This window comes from Furipterus horrens, unplaced genomic scaffold (genome assembly GCF_987537825.1).
Source record: "Furipterus horrens unplaced genomic scaffold, mFurHor1.1.pri manual_scaffold_7, whole genome shotgun sequence".
NCBI lineage: Eukaryota > Metazoa > Chordata > Mammalia > Chiroptera > Furipteridae > Furipterus > Furipterus horrens.
Genome location: NW_028327177.1, coordinates 31745959 through 31765378, shown reverse-complemented (window position 1 = coordinate 31765378; position 19420 = coordinate 31745959). Strand labels below are relative to the sequence as shown.

General features: G+C 37.0%; 1 protein-coding gene across 2 annotated transcripts in view; it reads right to left on the bottom strand.

Annotated features, from left to right (window-relative positions):
* The window catches only part of VIRMA (vir like m6A methyltransferase associated), a 54993-nt gene extending 35789 nt beyond the window's left edge, over positions 1–19204 (bottom strand). For both annotated transcript variants that reach the window (XM_090283559.1, XM_090283560.1), the window contains exons 1-5: positions 19116–19204; positions 15423–15538; positions 10660–10746; positions 9586–9634; positions 8575–8743 (exon numbers count right to left, since the gene is read on the bottom strand). In XM_090283559.1, coding sequence (XP_090139685.1) covers positions 8575–8743; positions 9586–9634; positions 10660–10746; positions 15423–15538; positions 19116–19178 — 484 coding nt within the window. In that variant the 5' untranslated portion in view covers positions 19179–19204. The remainder of the gene's footprint in view (positions 1–8574; positions 8744–9585; positions 9635–10659; positions 10747–15422; positions 15539–19115) is intronic.
* Positions 19205–19420: the final 216 nt, after the last annotated feature.

Below are 19420 nucleotides of genomic sequence, written 5' to 3'. Positions count from 1 at the left end.
TCCAAACTGAAAACAAAGAAGTAAAAGTGTCAGTATCTGCATATGGCATATGAGGTCTGTCCGGAAAAATGCCCACCCATTGTTAATATAATAACAGTTGGTCTGACATCAATGTAACCTGACAGCCAAGGAGAGTACACCAGAATGCACATGCGTGAACAATGATGACTTCACTGTAATAGTCAGTGGGGGCAGTAGACTCCAGCTGAGCAAGCATGTGTACTGTGTGGCTGTCACATTCAAAATGACTGAGCAAGTAGAGCAATGAATCTGCATCAAATTTTGTGTTAAGCATGAACATTCCTCCACAGAAATTATTCAAATGATTCAGAAGACCATAGCTATGGGCAACTGGTGATTGGCAGCTCCATCATGACAACAGGCCTGCTCATGCATCACATTTCATGCAGAGATTTTGGTGAAACGTCAATTCGCACAGGAGACTCAGCCCCTCTACAGCCCAGATGTGGCGCCCTGAGACTTCTGGCTTTTCCCAAAACTAAAATCACCATTGAAAGGGAAGAGATTTCAGACCATCGATAAGGTTTAGGAAAATACAACAGGGCAGTTGATGGCAATCGGGAGAATTGTGTGAGGCCTCAAAGTGTCTACTTTGAAGGGGACAGAAGCATCATTGTCCTATGTACAATGTTTCTTTTTCTGAATTATATTTAACTGTTTATGCTATTACCATTTTCCCAATTTTTCCCCCTTTGCCCCCTTAGGCGTGTCAAATGGTGTTAGCCAGGTTGATGGAGTCTCATGGGGGAGGATTTAGAAACGGGATAATTTCCTCTGCTCACCTTGATGCCAGGTGCTTCAGTTTTTCCCTGTATACCACCTGCTGCCTTTCAAGCTGCTTCCCTAGTGCTGGAGTTCAGAGGGAGTGACTCTGAGTAGGTGAGTCCTTGTGTGGGTTTTTTAGGAGAAATTGCTTGGGGCTCCAGCAGCTTCTTCTAACTACTCAATCCCGGCTAGTTTTTTTAGCCACAAGCTGTGGGGACTTATCTTCCTGGCACTGGATCCCTGGGCTGGGGAGCCTGGTGGTTGGCTGGGACTCCTAGTTCCTGAGATTTCTCTCCCGAATTTCTATCCACCACATGTGAATGAGGCACCAGAAGTTCCACGTCTGCACCCCTCCTAACAATGGATGTGGTTTCTTTAATTTCGTAGTTGTCAGGCTTCCATTCAACTTGATTTCTGACAGTTCTAAGTGATGGTTGTTCTAAATTTTAGCTGTAATTTTGATGTGGTTGTGCAAAGAGGAGAATCATGTCTGCCTACGCTGACATCTTGACCAGAAGTCATATGTTTCTTATACCTTCTTCAACAAATGTTTCTATTTTTCATAGTACATAGCTGGATACTTTCCGGACAGACCTTGTCTAAAAATAGAAAACCCTAAAAAACTGTTGGAATTAATAGATGACTTACGTTGCAAGATACAAAATAAATACACAGAAATGTTGGGTTTCTATATGAAACAAAATAATAAATACCTAGAAATAAACTTAACCGAGGTAGAAGACCTATATACTGAAAACAGTTAAGATATTAATGAAATTGAAGAAGACACAAATAAATGGAAAGATATTCTGTGCTCACGGATTGGAAGAATTAATACTGTCAATATGCACATACCACCCTCTGCAATCTTAATTGAAATTCCAATAGCATTTTTCACAAAAATAGAACATGCAATCCTAAAATTTCTATGGAACTACAAATAGCCAAAGCAATGTTGATTAAAAAAAAAGCAGCAGCAGCAGCTAGAGGAATCTCATTTCCTTATCTCAAACTATATTACAAATCAATAGTAATTAAGAACACTATGATATTGGCCTAAAAACAGATACACGGATCAATGGAGCATTATAAAAAGCCAAGGAATAAACCCATACATAAATGGTCAATTAATTTATAACACAGGAGCCAACAATATACTATGGGAAAGTATAGCATGCTGGAAAAATGGACAGCCATATGCAAAAGAGTGAAATTGTACCATTATCTTAAACTATCCACAATAATTAATTCAAAATGGATTAAAGACTTGAACCTAAGACCTGAACCATAAAACCCCTAAAATAAAACATAGGTGGTAATAAGCTCCTCGACATAGGTCTTGGAGAAAATGTTTTAAAATCTGACACCAAAGAGTAAGCAGCAAAAGTAAAAATGAACAAGTGGGACTACATCAAATTTAAAAGCTTCTACACAGTAAAGGAAACCATCAACAACATAAAAAGGCAACCTACTAAATATGAAAAACTGTTTGCAAATCATGTATCTGATAGGGGGCTAAAATCCAAAATACATATAGAACTCATATAAGTCAAGTAGCAAGAAAACAAGTAATCTATTAAAAATGGGCAGAAGATCTGAGTATTTTTCTAAAGAGAATATACAGATGGCACAGACATGAAAAAATGTTCAACATCACTAACCATCAGGGAAATGCAAATCAAACCCATAATGAGCTATCACCTCAGACTTGCTGGAGTTGGTATTATAAAAAAGACTAGAAATAACAAGTGCTGGTAAGAATGTGGAGAAAAGAATGTGCACTGTTGCTGAGAATGTGTATTGGTGCAGCCCCACTTTGGAAAACAGTAAAGATGTATAGTAAAAATTAAAAATAGAACTACCATATGACCTAGCAATTCCTTTTCTGGGTATTTACCTAAAAAAAAAAGAAAGAAAGAAAGAACACACTGTCTCGAAAAATATATGCACTGCTATGTTTTCCACAGCATTAAGCATTATTTACAACAGCAAAGATGTAGAAAAACATAAATGTCTATTAATAGATAAATAATAAAGAAATTGTGGTATATATACACAATAAAGTACTATTCAGCCATTAAAAAAAAAAAGAAATCTCCCCACTTCATGGAAGGACCGTGAGGGCATTAATGCTAAGTGAAATCAATCAAATGAGAAAGTCAAATACTGTGTGATCAGTCTTATATATGTAAAAATAAAATTAAAACCAAGCTCATAGACAAAGAAAACAGATTGGTAGTTGCAAGATGCAGAAGGGACGAGGAGTTATGAGAAATGAGTGAATTCTTTTTTTGTTTTTTAGTTTAAATTAACTATTTTTCAAAAAAATACAAATACAAGTAAAATGTACTCATTACCCACAAGGAACTCAGTCTGATAAAAAAAAAAAGACAAAAGAGCACAGAAGAATGATGGGTTAAAAGAAAGAGTGAAAGATAAACTGTGCTTAGCAGGTAAAATATAAGAGAAGAGATTAAAATACAGTGCATGACCACCATCAGAGACAGAGACAATATTAAATCAATATTGAGAAACAAACATCATTTTATCTGTGCTCATAAAATGCTAACTGTAAATCAAATGATTTTCCCCTGGTGATGTCAATTATTATTTCAAAATGTATTCCAGAATCTCATTTCAACAGCTCACAGTGAGTAATACTGGAGTAAGAAGAGGCCCAGGGAAACATGAGTCCAGCAGCCTGCTTTATACAAGGAAAGCCACTGAAGTTTACTGCAGTTATTGTTTTTATTGTCTTCAGTTAATAAGCAGCAGATTCTCAAAAAATGAAAAACCTGCATTAGCCAAGATCTAGACACCAAAATGAATTTGAAACATGCGCCTGAAAAAAGAAGTGACATTAACATAGACACAAGTAAAAGTTAAAAATCAGGTGGGATATCTCAACTGCTAACGTCCAGATGAGGAGACAGGGGTCCCAACCCCACACCAGGCTTCCCAGGCTAGGGTTCCAGTAGCAGGAAGAGAAATCCCCATAACTTCTGGCCCTGAAATTAGGGCTCAGTGACAGAAAGCTGCTTAAGTCTCAGGCATTCCTCTTAAAGGGCCCACACTGACTCGGAGGCACTCACTCTGAGCTCCAGTGCTGGGGCAGCAGCTTGAAAGGGACCAGAGACATAGGGGAGAAACTGAGCTGTCTGGGTTTGGGGCAGGGGAATGGTAGGTAGCTTTCTCCTGAAAGAAGTGCTGCCAGAGGCCACTGTTCTTTTGCTGAGCCTTCCCACAACTAGCAGGCAGGAGCCATATCTGAGTCCCCATCGACCTGGATAACACCATTTGCCCCACCCTGGTGATTCTGAGACCTCGCTTCACCCAACTTGAGGGCCCACCCAAGCTGCTTCCATATAAATGCCCTACACCTTGGCTCAGGCTGCACTTTCCTAAATTCTCTCAAAGGTCCACAAACCCCAAAACAAGTAGCATCTGGCCTCAGTGTGCCCAGTAACTCTTGCTAAGAGGCCCCAGGCCCAGCACCAGCAGCAGACATCCTTGGTTTGTAGCTTTGCCTCTCCCCGGCACCTCCAAGCCTAGGACAAGCTGCAGCCATCTGCAGATAGCTTTGTAGCTCACACTGGGTGGCCCTGGCCAGGGCACAGGCAGCATTTGATCTTAACCTGCACCTCACCAGTAAACAGCATCAGATCATGCTGGAGCACTACCCAACCACCTCCACAAATGACATACTCAAGGGACAGACTTATCAGGCGCCAAAGTCCCACTGAAGTGACCCCTGCTTGGTTGGGTTGGCCCTAAACATCAGATCCTCTGCTGTGATCACAGCAAATCTTCCAATCGGATCTGCATGGGCATAAATCCCTCCCATTGAAGATAATAGCAAACAAGGTTCAACTACAACAGGAGGACGTATACAGCCAGGCGGTGGCGAAAGGAAGTATTCCTAGAGTATCCAGCTCAGTTGAATGGGAAGGGTGCACTGCTGGGCCATACAGGCATCTCCTACATAAGGCCAACCTAGCAGCTCTACCTGATACATTAAAAACAAACAAAACACACAGAGGCAGCCAAAATGGGGAGACAAAGAAACATGTCCCAAATGAAAGAATAGAACAAAATTCCAGAAAAAAAGAGCTAAACAAAATAGAGACAAGCAATGTACCAGAGCAATGTTCAAAATATTGTTATAAGGATGCCCAATCAATTTAGGTGAAGAGTGTATGAACTCAGTGAAAACTTCAACAGAGATAGGAAGCATAAAAATGGAGAGAAAACATAAAAAAGAACCAGTCAGAAATGAAGAATACAATCACTAAAATGAACAATACACTACAGGGAATCAACAGTAAAGTCGATGAACCAGAGGATCAAAACAGCAATTTGGAAGCAGAAAACACCTAATTAGAATGGCAAAAAGAGAAAAGAATCCAAAAATATAAATAGTTTTAATGAGCCTCTGAGACAACTTCAAGCATATCAACATTTACATCATGGGGCTACCAGAAGAAGAGAGCGAAAAACTGAAAACCACTTGAAAAAATAATGATGGAAAACTTCTCTAACCTGGTGAAGGAAACAGACACACAAGTCCAGAAGCACAGAGTCCCAAACAAGATGAACCCAAAAGTACCACACCAAGACACATCGTAATTAAAATACAAAAGGTTAAAGGAGAGAATCTTAAAAGTAGCAACAGAAAAGCAGTTAGTTACCTACAAAGGAGCTCCCATAGACTGTCAGCTAAGTTCTCAACAGAAGGTTTGAAGGCAAGGGGCTGGCACGAATTATTCAAAATGATGAAAAGCAAGGACCTACAACCAAGATTACTACATCCGTCAAAGCTATCATTTAGAATTAAAGGACAAATAAAGAGCTACCCAGACAAGAAAAAGCTAAAGAACTGTCTCATCACCAAACCAGTACAGTATTTCCTCACTTATCGTGGGTATTACGTTCTAGAAGCCCCCGTGATAGGTAAAAATCCATGAAGTAGGAACCTTACATTTATTTTAGTATTTATATATATTTTAAGGCTTTATAAACCCTTCCCACACACTTATGAACCATTCCCAGTCCCTTATTAGCCTTTCCCACTCCCTTATTAACCTTTTCCACACTTTTATAAACACTACTCATGTTCTTAAACATATTCTACACTCTTAAACCAACGTAACTTTAACAACATACATATACAGTACCACAAAATTCTGCGATATAGTGAAAAATCCGTGGTAATTAAATACTTTTTTTAAATCCCGCGATACAGTGAGGCCGCAATAAGTGAACCGCGATATAGAGTGACTACTATATTACAAGAAATGTTAAAGAATTAGAAGGAAGAAGGAAGAAAGAGGAAGAGGGAAGAAGAGGGAGGAAGAAGAGAAAGAAAAAGGCGAAGAGGAAGGATAAAAAATATGAACAATAAAATGGCCACTAATACACTCAGCATGGTTTGGGCAGGTATGCTCATATTATCACCCATCATGAAATGGGCAAACGCATGGAAAGGGTTTTCAAAAAAAATTCACTGAAGCCAAACACAGCCTGTCACAACAATGCCAGCTGGTACACTGATACAGATGGTTTCCTAGAACACTCACCAAGCAGGGAGGCCTGTACTACAAGAGGCCCATCCTCCAGAAGAGAATTCTGGTTTTGGGGGGGTCCCCCTTTGTACATATCTATCAACAATTATTTTAAATATAAATGGGTTAAATTTTCCAACCAAAGACATACTGTGGCAGAAGAGATAACAAAAAGAGATCCCTATATATGCTATATATAAGAGACTCACTTCAGACTGAAGGACACACACAGATTGGGAGGCATAGAAAACATATATATATCATAAAAATGGAAACAAACAAAAAAAAGCTGGTATAGCAATACTTATACCAGACAAAATAAACTTTAAAACAAAGGCTATAACAAAAGACAAAAAATAATCCTGCAATTCTCCTTCTGGATATTTATCTGAAGAAACCCAAAACATTGAAAAAGAAATGCACATCCATATATTCATTGCACTGTATTTACAATAACCAAGATATAGAAGCAGCCTGGGTGTACCTCAATAGATGAATGGACAAAGAAGTAATGCATCTATATAATGGAATAGGACTCAGCTATAATAAAGAATAAAAGTCTTGCAGTCTGCAACAACATGAATAAACATAGGGGGTATTGTGCTGAATGAAATAAATCAGACAAAGACAAACGCCATTTGATTGCACTTATACAGGTATCCCCCGTATAACACAGTACTTCTGTACCACGGTTTCGCTCTAACACAATCAGAGAACTGGGGAAAACTCTCATATAACACGAAATTAGGGAAATCTCACATACAATACTGAACGTGATAAAAGCTTTTAAGAGCAAAGGATAACTCATTTAAAATTTTTCATTCAAGCACGTACGTCGTATCAGATTTGCCTGTAGAATTTTAAAATTAATCAGAATTTTAAACCCATTTTGTTCATAGAGTATTAGTTGTATTTATTAAATGAAGATCCATCCTCACACTGAAAGGAGTACAAAGTTTAAGAGGGAACTTCAAAAGTGCTTAGCACCATATAATGAAATTTATGAAGCTCTCTTGGCTAAAAGGAAGCAATCTAAAATAACAGATTTTGTGCAAAAAGTAGAGCATAGAAATCAAGATAATGCTGAAGAAAGTTCAGAGGATGAGGATATCCTGTCAAAAAGAAAACACATTCGATTAATGGAGCTTAGTAGTGATGATGAAGAAAATATTACTTAATTCATATTAATATGTAATACTTTTGATGAAAATTGCTTTAGTAAAGATACTCTATTATAAAAATATAATTTTATTTTTTTAATTTTTGGAACCTAACCCCCCTTTCTGTACTAGTTCTTTGTTTCGTATAACACGAATTCGCATAACATGGCATTTGTTAGGAACCTAACAACCGTGTTATATAGGGGTTACCTGGATGTAAAATCTAAAAAACAAAATAAACAGGCAGACCAACAGGATGGGTGAAAAGGTGAACGGATTAAGAAATACAAATTGGTGGTTGCAGAATAATCACGAGGATGTAAGGTACAACACAGAGAATATAGTCAATAACACTGTAGTAACTATGTATGGTGTCAGATGGGTACTAGATTTATTGAGGTGATCACTTTGTGGGTTATATAAATGTCTAATCACTGGGTTGTAAACCTGAAACTAATATAATATTGTACGTCAACTGTAATTTAAAAATAAAAAATTTGCCTCCAGCCAGTGTGACTCAGTTGGTTGGGTATCGTCAAGCAAACCAAAAGGTCACTGGCTGGATTCCCAGTCAGGGCACATGCCTGGACTGCAGGTTCAGTCCCCTGGGGCGTGTACAAAAGGCAACCAAACAATGTTTTTCTCACATCGATATTTCTCTCTCTCTTTCTCTCTCCCTTCCCTTCTCTCTAAATAACAAAAAAAAAAAAAATTAATTAAAAAAACATGAGTATAAAAATATACACCAAATTCACTATTTTTTTAATTCTTTTAAAGACAATTTTGATAATAAACTATGAGTAACCACTGGTGTCATTATCATTTACATATTTAAATTTTTAAAAACCTCAAGTCTATATAAAAGACACTCTAGAAAAGTAGAGAAAGAAAATAAAACGTGACCACTTCAAAATAAAAAGAAACTCTTATAGAAAAGAATGAAAAACTGACAGATTATCTTGTCAAGTACTAAGCAATGTTCAGAAGGTAGAAGAGCTCTTTGAATTACCTTTCCCTGCTATAATGAACATAAATGTCAATGACAAAAGCAAATTTTAAATTCTCACCATGTTTTGGATTCCTTTTCAAATTTGGCTGTGGTTGAGGTGGAGGTGGAGGTGGAGGTGGTGGTGGTGGAGAGTCTCTGTCATGACTTATCACTCTATCCACTGATCCATATATTGCCAGTGTCAGACAATTATACCAGCCTCTTAGCACCAAACCATCAGTATTCACCTGATTTGTTAGGGAAAAATATCTTTCAAATTAATGTTTTGATATGCCAGAGTAAACTCATATCAAAGTACTTTGTGGTTCAACTGAAGTCTTTAAAAGTATGCTCAAAATGAAAAGGTCAATATTAGTGAAAAATCAACTTTTATATGGCCCTCCAGAGTTACTATACTTAAACCTGTCTCAAGACTGTAGCTCCCCAGTCCTACACTTCATGTCAACCCTGTTCAAAAAGCTACCAGATTACCAATAAAGGAAAAAGAAATGAGAATGAAATTAAGTGGGAGTTACTGCCTATTAATGAATTAAACCCCTATAGTTACAGGGCTATTTTAGTCTAAACAGGATGTAAAGGAAAAATATCCATATCCCACTAAAAACAAACATCAGGCTGAGTAGTCCCATACTAGATCGAAATTATTTTCGATTTTAGATCTTCTATGATTCAGATCTAGATGCTTCTAGAATGGCATTTGGTATAACAAGAAAAAAAAAGGCATACTTTTTATATGAAAGTAAGAAACATGAAATATGTTTGTTTTTTTAGGAAACCTTAACTAAGGCACAATGGTATGTAATGATTTACCTGCCTATCAAGTTTTAGACTTGCCCACTTCTTTCTGACTCAAGTAGAAAATTAGGAGAAGAAAGAACTTTACAGATGAGAATGACATTACAATGTCTTTGCCCCTGGACACAAGAGGAATCAGACAAGTAATGATATTCTGCACAACTAGAACCAAATAAGCTGATACCCTGCATCACTGGTTTATCTAGGTGAAAAACTCTGAATGGAGGTGAAAACAAACAGTAGTAGCAAGCTGAAAACTGACTTCCACAATTACCTTTGAGTTGGGTCTAAAGATGATGGAAGTATTCTCATCATATTCCAGGCTGCCAAAAGAATAGGAATAAATATATAGGCTCAAACATTGAACATCACAGCTCATGAAGTTTTTCTAGATTCATGTATTTTAATAAAATCATGCTAAATTTTCATTTTAATTACAAAGTTTGTGTTTTATTGACTCCCCCAAAATGTTATTTTTTTTTAAGTATAAAACAAATCCCCCAGAGGTTCTGATAAAATTGGAGTGTGAATATCATATATTTTTAAAGCCCCAAGTAATTCTAAAGTACAGCCACAGTAGAGAACCATAGCATTACAGTCTTCAAAAAATGTACTATACTGGGACCAAAATTTTTAAAAGCACTTATTTTTATCAAGTAGGTACTGACATAAGAAATACATTCTGTAATATTAAAAATTAGCTGCTTTAGATTACTTAGTTCCCCTCTTTTAAAAGATTAAATAATAAATGAGTGAGGAATCAATGAAAAAATAAGTCTAAAAAAACTGTTTATTCCTGACAGAGACAGAACCTTTTCCATTTTAATTTGCTTTTAAATTTTTTTATTTTATAAATAAATTCTAAATAAACCCAGTATCAAAATAACTAGTTTTAATAATACCTAGCATGTATAAAATAATACAAAAACAAAGTCTCTATTAACAAAATTCTCACTTTACAAAATGCGATTATGGAATTTTAAATTAAGCAGTACTGTGATATAAAGGACAGGCAAAACATTGGCTCTCATTGTATTTATACACTTGTTTTTAAGAATCAAAAAGCAATCTTTTCCAAATCAGGTTATTATCAAATCGTGATATGTATAAGAAATGCATACACCCATAAAAAGCAGACAAAAGATGGATAATGTCTCACACATTTAAATTTTATTTTATAAGTAAACTCAACATCTTCTTTGGGGCATGACATTTCTTTAAGATTGCCAACTGATAAAAATCAAACCCTGAGTTTTTGGGTCGACCACCCAAGTTCTTCTATCTAAAGAATAAAAAAGCTTGCATACTAATTCACAAGTTTCTGGTGAAATTACTAGGAGGTACATACCTTCCCAATCGATCGAAAACTGGGGCACTTGGTTTGCTTACATTATTAAAGAATAAGTCTAATTGAAATGTGTGTGGAGATGTCTCCCTGTGAATGAAAAAAAGTGAAAAGTCAGCCTTTGCAATACATAGTTCCTAAATTTTTTAAAAAATGTAAAAAGTAAATACGAATTTAAGATCAATTCTAGAAGATAGAATATTCCTGATTTAAATAACAAAAATATACAGTTATTGTAATACTTTCTGTAATTTTATTCACATCCAATCCTCCAGTAGCCAATACTTTGAGGATTATTTTAAAAATTTTAATTACTGTACCAAGCATCTTTTACCTGCTTCACCTAGTATTTAAAATTTTTAATCTATTTTAAAGGCAAATTCTAATTAGCTGATATCTAATCTTACAATTCTTTGTACCAGTATTTTCTTTCATTAGCAAAAAAAATCTGATTTCAACTTAATCCACACTAATAAAAAATTATAGTAATTTTAGCATCAGAGACCTGAATTGTGACTTAAAGCCTAAAATTGAAATTTGCACGGCAACAATTTACATTAAATATTTTTATGTTTTTTGTAGATTTACACATAGTTAAGATTAAAGCCTATTTAATTTGCACTGCAATAAAATCTTGCTACACTTTATATATATTCAACCCTTAGCTGAAATTTCTTAGGCTCATCTAAACCCTTGATTTTAAACACTGCTTGCTTTGTTGATTATTTACAAAAAACCCAAATGGTAAGTGTAATGCCCAAAGTACTATCACAAAGGTTCCCTCATGCACTTCTGACAGACATATAAACAGGTATGATCATTCTGAAAGATAACTATGGCAACAAAATTCAGGAAACTGAGAAAATATTCATACCATTTGACCCAGAAATAATTTTTTCTAGAAACCGTTTCTATGGAAATACTCATATGCAAAGATTTTTTTAAAAAGGATGTTCATTATACTTGTAATTAGAAAACTAATAACCATCTAATGGTTCCCACATGAAGAACTATAGCCAAATAATTACATTCATTAGATTACACAGCCATTAGTAATCATATTACCCTGGCTGGTTTGGCTCAGTGGATTGAGCGTCGGCCTGCGAGCTAAGTGTCGCTGGTTCGATCTTCCAGTCAGGGCACATCAGAGAAGGAAAACTCTGATACCAAAAAACCTCCGCTGCCTTGCGGCATACCTCTTCAGGGGAAAGGCTAAGGGAGTAAACCCCGACAGAAAATCCGGAGCCGGAGTCCCTAAGGCGGTTTGACGTTGTAGTCAACACCGGCAACTCCTGCGGCGCACCTGAAGCCAAGCTGTATTGACTCCGTCTTTCCCTTGGGCCCTTCAGCTGCGAAGAGAGGGGGGGTCTGCTGCATGGGCAACAGCAGACCCTCCATATCACCCTGCCCAGGCTCTGTAGCTTCAGCTCCACTGGAGAGGACACTCCAGCGTCATCGTAAGATGTCGATTCAACACGGGAGGAGACAGATACTGTGTCACTCCCGAATCGGACTGCACAGCCATTCTCGGCGGTGCAGATAGACTCTTAAGAAGCTACACCATCGTCTCTCGAGACGGACGGCTGCCGACGGAGTAATCATATTTTCAAATAAAACTGAATGATGTGAAAAGTCCTCCTAACGTAATGTTAAATGGAAAAAAGGAATACACGAAATAGTATACAGTGGGGTCAGCATAGGCTCATACTTTTACCTTACCCGAATTCAACTATTACATGCTCAACAATTCTAGTCTCTCCCTCCTATCTTTCCTCTTCAAACTAGACCCTGGTCTCCAATATCTCAAAGAAACAGAAAAGGGCTGATATGTAAATTTTTTACTTTTGAGGCACCAAAGACTCAGGTTCTGGTCACTGAAAAGCGATTTAAAGAACTAATGATAATTTCACTGCACCAGACTTTCATCTTAAAACTTGTTGCGTCAAACCTAGCCTTGCATAAGGTACCACATTTACAAAACATAACAAACTATATATAAAAATAGAGACATGTTAAAAACACAATACGCCCTGGCTAGTGTGGTTCAGTGGACTGAGCACCGGCCCGAGAACCAAAGGATCGCCGATTTGATTCCCAGTCAGGGCACATGCCTGGGTTGCAGGACAGGTCCCCCGTTGGTGACATGTGAGAAGCAACTACACACTGATGTTTCTCTTCCTTTCTCCCTCTCTTCCCCTCTCTTAAAATAAATAAAATCTTAAAAAACAAAAACACAATGCATCAAATGTTAGGATTCTCTCAGAATAAAGGGATTATAAGGGTTTTAATTTTACTTATACAATTCTGAATTTCATAATAAAAAACACTTGTAAAGTATGTTGCACAAATATTATTTGATATCTAACATTACTTTTGAACTTGAGATGTCAGGCTTCCTGACATCTTCAATTTGTGTAACTGAATTAATACTTCATTTCACTGTATTGTAACATATTGTGGATAAAGTTGTTTCTGCCAATTTTGTATTTAGAATTATTAAAACATGAAAAGGCTCCAGCCAGGTACATACAAGAAGCAACCAATGAATGCATAAGTGGAACAACAAAACAATGTCTCTCTCTCTTCCCCTCCTTCCCTCCCTCTAAAAAAGTCAATAAAAAATAAGTTTTTAAACATGAACAGCCATTCACCCCCAAGAATGGCTAAGAAAAAGGAGGTATGAGGGAAAATGTAACAAATACTGTTACCCATTGCAGCTACTAGCAGAGGTCCAACTGGTCTGCTGTGGTAGCCAGTCTTCAAAATGGCCCCCAAAGACTCCTGCTTTCTGATATTCACACCCTTGTATAGTCCCCCCAACACACACACTTAACAGTAGAATATGTAACCAACAAAATACAATAAAAGTGACAGTGTGTCACTTCTGATATTAAGTTATAAAACACTGATTGTGACTTCCTTTTTGGGCATGCACTCTCACTCTTGGATTACTCAGCTCTTGGGGAACCCATGTTGTGTGACATGAGCACCTCACAGAAAGGATCTCCTGGCAAGGACTTGAACTCGCCTGCCAATAGCCATGAGAGTGAGATTCTAAGCTAATTCTCCAATCCTAGTCAAATCTTCTGACTCTGCAGCAGGGCCCATATCTTGACCATAACCAAACAAGGGAACTTGAGCCAACTAAGCTACATCCAGATTCCTGACCCTTGAAAATAGTGTGAGATAATAATTGTTTTATTGTTTTAGGCTGTTGACTTTGCTTAATTTGTTATGTAGCCATAGATAACTAATAGAACTTTCTTGACCAAAAGCAGTACAAATAAAGTAGACTGCAGAATACACTATCGTTACTCTTTTCCCATCCTACACACGTCTCCCTTTACAGGAAAAGTAGACCAAAAAAAATTTTTTTAAGTTTGTTTTTATTTCCTTAAACTTGGAAAACAGATATGAAGTCAATCATAATGATCTCTCATTATAAATATTAACCACTTATTGCTTTGTTTTGCTTTTACTTTTGCATGACCTGGAAACATTTGAAAATTTTCTATCTACTTCTACAAATAACCAGTTACTTTTCAATTATGAAGAAATGAGCCCTTAAACTCTGAATCTATACCAAAACACTCCACTAAATAGCTGATTTAATTCATTCACGTAATAGAAAATGAGCTATCATAGCATGCATATAATGAAATGTGGTACTGATACATAAGTAATTAAAATAAAAAATGATTATTCATGTTACAACAAAGATCATATTCCTCTATTTTATGTCAGTTGTTATAAAGTTATCAACGACTCCACATTAGTGACTAAGAAAGAGAAAGACTCAAATAACAACTTGCTAAGTACAACTAATGGTGAATGTGAAGCTACACATTTTTTAAAAGACACATGTATCAGGCTTAGGAGATCACCAATAAGTCAGGAAAATTGATTACTATAAAATAGTATAATAAAAAAGTAATACAAAAAATATATTTCTAAATATTCAGACTAATTCTTATTTGCAAGAGAAAATGTTAAAAAGTATTTCACCTACATTATGCCACCCTAGAATATTTTGGAATTATTATAAAACTATTTCCTCTAATTTAAAAAAAAAGGAATAAAGAAAAAAAAATTTTGTGTAATTTTATTTATTCAGAGAGGGGAAGGGAAGGAGAAAGCAAGGGAGAAAAACATCAACGCAAGAGAGAAACATCAATCAATCCGTTGACTCTCACACATCCTGACAGGAGATCAAATGTGCAACCCAGGTAGGTGCCCTGACAGGGAATCCAACTGTCAACCTAATTCACTTTGTGGGATGACACCCAAACAATTAAGCCACACAGGGCAGGGCAAGAAAGAAAATTTTAATCTAGTACTTAGATTGAATAATTATTCTTTTCAAGTTTATAATGATACATGGATTATATAGAAAACCTAGAGTCAATTTACGATGCAATATAACTATAACTGAATAAAGTTTTAGGTTTTGGGGGAGTGGGGGGTGGAGGTGAAAGATACATCGATCTGTTGCCTCTGGAACGTCCTGACTGGGAATCGAACCAGCACTCAATCCACTAAGCCATACAATCTAGGGTAGGTTTTTGTTTCTTTACTTGCAAAATACTATCTTAAATATTTGCATTTAGGAATGTTTCTACTGAAGCCTACATGATTTTATTAACCAATGTCACCCCAATAAACTCAATAAAAATTTTAAAAATAAATAAATAAATTACAAAAAGCAAAGACTATGTTTCTAGGAAAATCTTTAGTCCAAAATACATTTAAAAGGAAAGTTGACTTACCCATATGCTCTATTGTCGGGCAGGTTGCTATGGGCTCTTACTCCTGGGGGTATGACTCGCACTTCATTGATATAAACCACACATGGAAAACGAACCACATCTATATGAGAACTTTGCTTTAAAAAGGTGGAGGAGAAGGACATAGTGTAAGCAAAATACTTTGTCTATTCAAAATGTGTTCATCTTCAAAAAAAATTTACTTATCTTCAATTTGTTTCATTCAGAATGTCACAAATAATCTTAAACTCTATCATTAAAAGTGCCATTATATTACTTAAAATGCTGTATAAATCACTCTTTAAAAATAGCTAATAATAAAATGTACCTGGTTAAATCTCTTCATTTGTTTAACATTTTCTACAGCATATTTTCCTCCCCGATGTTTTGCTTAAGCCAGTACAGACCTACAATCTCTTACTGAAAACCTCTAGAGTCAGATACCTTTTTTAATCCTGACCTTTTAGATTTTTAGAACGGTAATATAATACAAACAATGCTCATTATTTAACATCCTCAATGACTTCGGGGACAGTATCTTGTAATCAGAACATTAATATTTCTGCAGTCACATGTATAAAGAGTCACACTAAATAAAGGCTCTATGGGCAAGGAGAGGGGAATAGAGGACATCTGTAATAGCATCAACAGTAAAGAAAACTGAAAATAAATAAAGATTCTAACTAGTATCATGTCAGTTCAAATCAGACTGCATGGCCAAATGAACTCAGCAGATTTTTCTGCCATTTTAGAATTTCTGAATTATAAATAAGGGATTGTGGATCTGTATTAAACTTAACATACCAACCAATATCAACAGAAGCCATTTACATACTGAATAGTTGTGGTAAACCCTCTCTGAAACTTAAAAAAGAAAAAATACACAAAGTTTATCATAATAAAAGAAATTGATAGCATAAACGTAGTGTATACTTATTTCTTTGTATCATTTAACATCGGATCAAACAAATGAAGCTTCTGTGATCAATAATTTTTTTTTTAAGTTTTCACATTGTTTTTAGACTACTTTACATCAACTTTTCCTAGGAGTTCAGCCAATCATCGTTACCTGGTGGTCAAAGTTCATAATGAGGAGAATGGTTCATATTATTTGCACCTAGAAAGACCAAATCTTCAGTCTCTCTTGAAGCTGCAAAGAATATTATACAAAACAGACCAAAAGACTGTTGTGTCTTTCCCAGTATGTGAGAGGATGACTTCCCAATTTTGCAATTTAAACTCAGTTTATAATTAAATATATAGAGCCTAGAAATCTTAATATAATGTTTACTAATCAAATGCTTTAAACTCTCAAAGATATAAATGAAACAGGATGAGTTCAAAGTGAGTCTAACTGCTAGTTTTCTTTCAATGCCCATGTTCTTCTTCCTGTAGAGAAATCTGAGCTGGGCACAAGGGAACTAAAGACCAGTGTGAGCATATGATTACTAAGACCTGGTAAATGGGATAAAAACGCAAACCATGTAGGCAACTCTGGGTCACGTCCTTAATGGGAAAGTTCAGACTTTTGAAAACTTCCATCTCTTCTTCCAATATTGTTGCTTTTCTAGAACATTAAGTTCTGATAAGCTATCATGAACAACGCAGTCAATACCCTGATGATGGCAGGAGAACAGTACAGAAGAATGTAGAGCAGAAGGGCCGTCATATTAGCCCTAGAATACTTACAACCAGATTACTGAGAGAGAAAATCCTATCATTCAATCCAGTTATTTTGACTTTTGCGATAGTGGCTCAACTTGTATCCTAATTACAAATACACTAGGTATTCAACAAATACTGCAACCGACTTCTATAAAATAAGCATTTTGCCTCAAGCTCAGCATTCAAGGACTTCTATGATCTGGCTTCAAACTGCCATTCAGGTACCACTTCACAATGCTACTTTCAGTATACACTAGGGAAGATTGACTACTCCAGGAGAATGCCTTCTTTTCTACAACTGTGGAACATATCCTGTTCCACCAGAGGCCAAGTTCATATGCCAGCTGCCTTGATGAACTCTTCCCTGATACTTTCAAGTGAAGAGAGAGCTCTCTCTCGTCTGAAATCACATAGTGCTTACTTGAACCGCCAAAGGGAGCTAAATAAATATTGATCGAGGTCCTAATATGTCAGAAAGTGATAGGCATTTTGGAAATACAGGTGATAAACCGCAAGGAATTTCCACCATCTCTTTAAGCATTCATCACATTCTAACTTTAATCATACTTTTGTGAACCTAGTCCCCAATACTTAGTTATAAACTCCTTGAGAACAAACATCTCAATATTCCATATCTACCCACAAATCCCTCCTTCTTCAAGACTCAGTTCAAATGAAATCTCTACTAGGCCTTTTCCAATCACTGCCAGAAGGTATTTACTACCATACTATGAGTCCTATTCTCTCATGGTCCTCAATGTTTGTCTAAGAATGAATACTAAATTGTTAAGTATATAAGTGAATGAAAGCCAATTTTCCTAAACTAAAATACTACTAAATTAACTCATCATATGCTTCTTGCTTTCATTTGAACTGCTATTTCTGTACCCATAATAGGTTTGTTCTGATCCAACTCCTGCCTCCATCCTGAGTTTTCTAAAGCCTAGCTGAGATTAGAAAAGTATGGCCACTGAACAAAGCAAATTAACCTACACGAAATGAAAGATCACAAATTAATTCACTGTTAGTAAAATATGCTAGTTTCCAAACTTTTTATTTTTACAAACCTACAAACCATTCGTTAAAATAATTATAAGACCAACATTGTCGACTTTCTGTCAAGTAAAACATTAAGATACAACCATTACCCACTCTCAACACTATCTCCAAAGAAAGACCAGTTCTCTAAAATTATTAAGTTAACACTGAAAGAAAATGTGAGTTCCGAGGTTTTTAAAATTTCTCTGTTGACTTGGTTACCGTCCACTTTTGACCAACTTCTGAGAACTTTTAGCTTTCTAGCTATATTCAACTTACGTATTGCAGGGCCAGTGAGACGTTCAGGGGCGCTAAGGTTATTACGAAAAGATTGCTCCAGAATTCCCCACCCTCGCCCCTCAAAACGACTGACTGACTATACTACAGTTTGACCACAATTATCTGTTTTCCCCTCCTCGCAGATATCCTCCACGCAAAATCCGTTCCCTGCAAATATTTCATAACCTAATGGTGAAGTTTTTCCAAAAGAAAAAAAGTATTAAAGTTTCAGGACAAACTGGGGAAGGCCGTAATCCCAGACCGAGTGAGTGTCATATCTGGGAAACCTAACTCCCGTTAGAAAAGGTGCCCAGGAAAAGGGATTTAGGAATTACGAAGCCAGCGTGGCTGCTCGGTCTCAACCCCTGTCAAACACAAGCTGTCTGAGACCCCCTCCCAGACACCACCTGAGGTAAACCTGAGAACCAACATATTTTCAAGGCCCAAACCTGACAGAGGAACAAAAAGAGCAAAGCAAGAAGTACAGCCAACTCAACCAAAGACGCGAGGACCTAAGATAATGCAGGGAAACTAGCGGGCCACAGCTGCCTTCCCTCAGACGCGATGCCCACACCCAGTTGGGGGGGGAGGGGGTGTGTATGTGAGGAATTTTAACGGACGCCAGCAGGAGCAAAAGTGGAGGCACGCCTAAGGATTTTTTGTAAGGGTCCTAAAGTCCAGAAGCAGGGTAGGAATCAAGAAACGAAGCCTTACCTCAGCGCTCGGGTGTTTAAAAGTATCTAAAAATAGCAGTTCCATCCCCGAGTCCACCGCCATGTTTGCCGAGGGCGGGAGACAGGGGGAGGACTTCCGGGATAGCCCTATAACCTCGGCGACAGCCGCTCAGGAGAGGACAAGACTAAAGTCCTTCCGGTCACCGGAGCGCTAGCGCCGCAAACCTTGGCCTATCCCGAAGCGCCGGCCCCGCCTTCTCCAGCGCGGCGGAAGGCGCCTTCGGAACACCGAAAAAGGCTGAGAGAGAAGAGGGTACTACGGTGGCTCCAATGGTCCAAACCCTG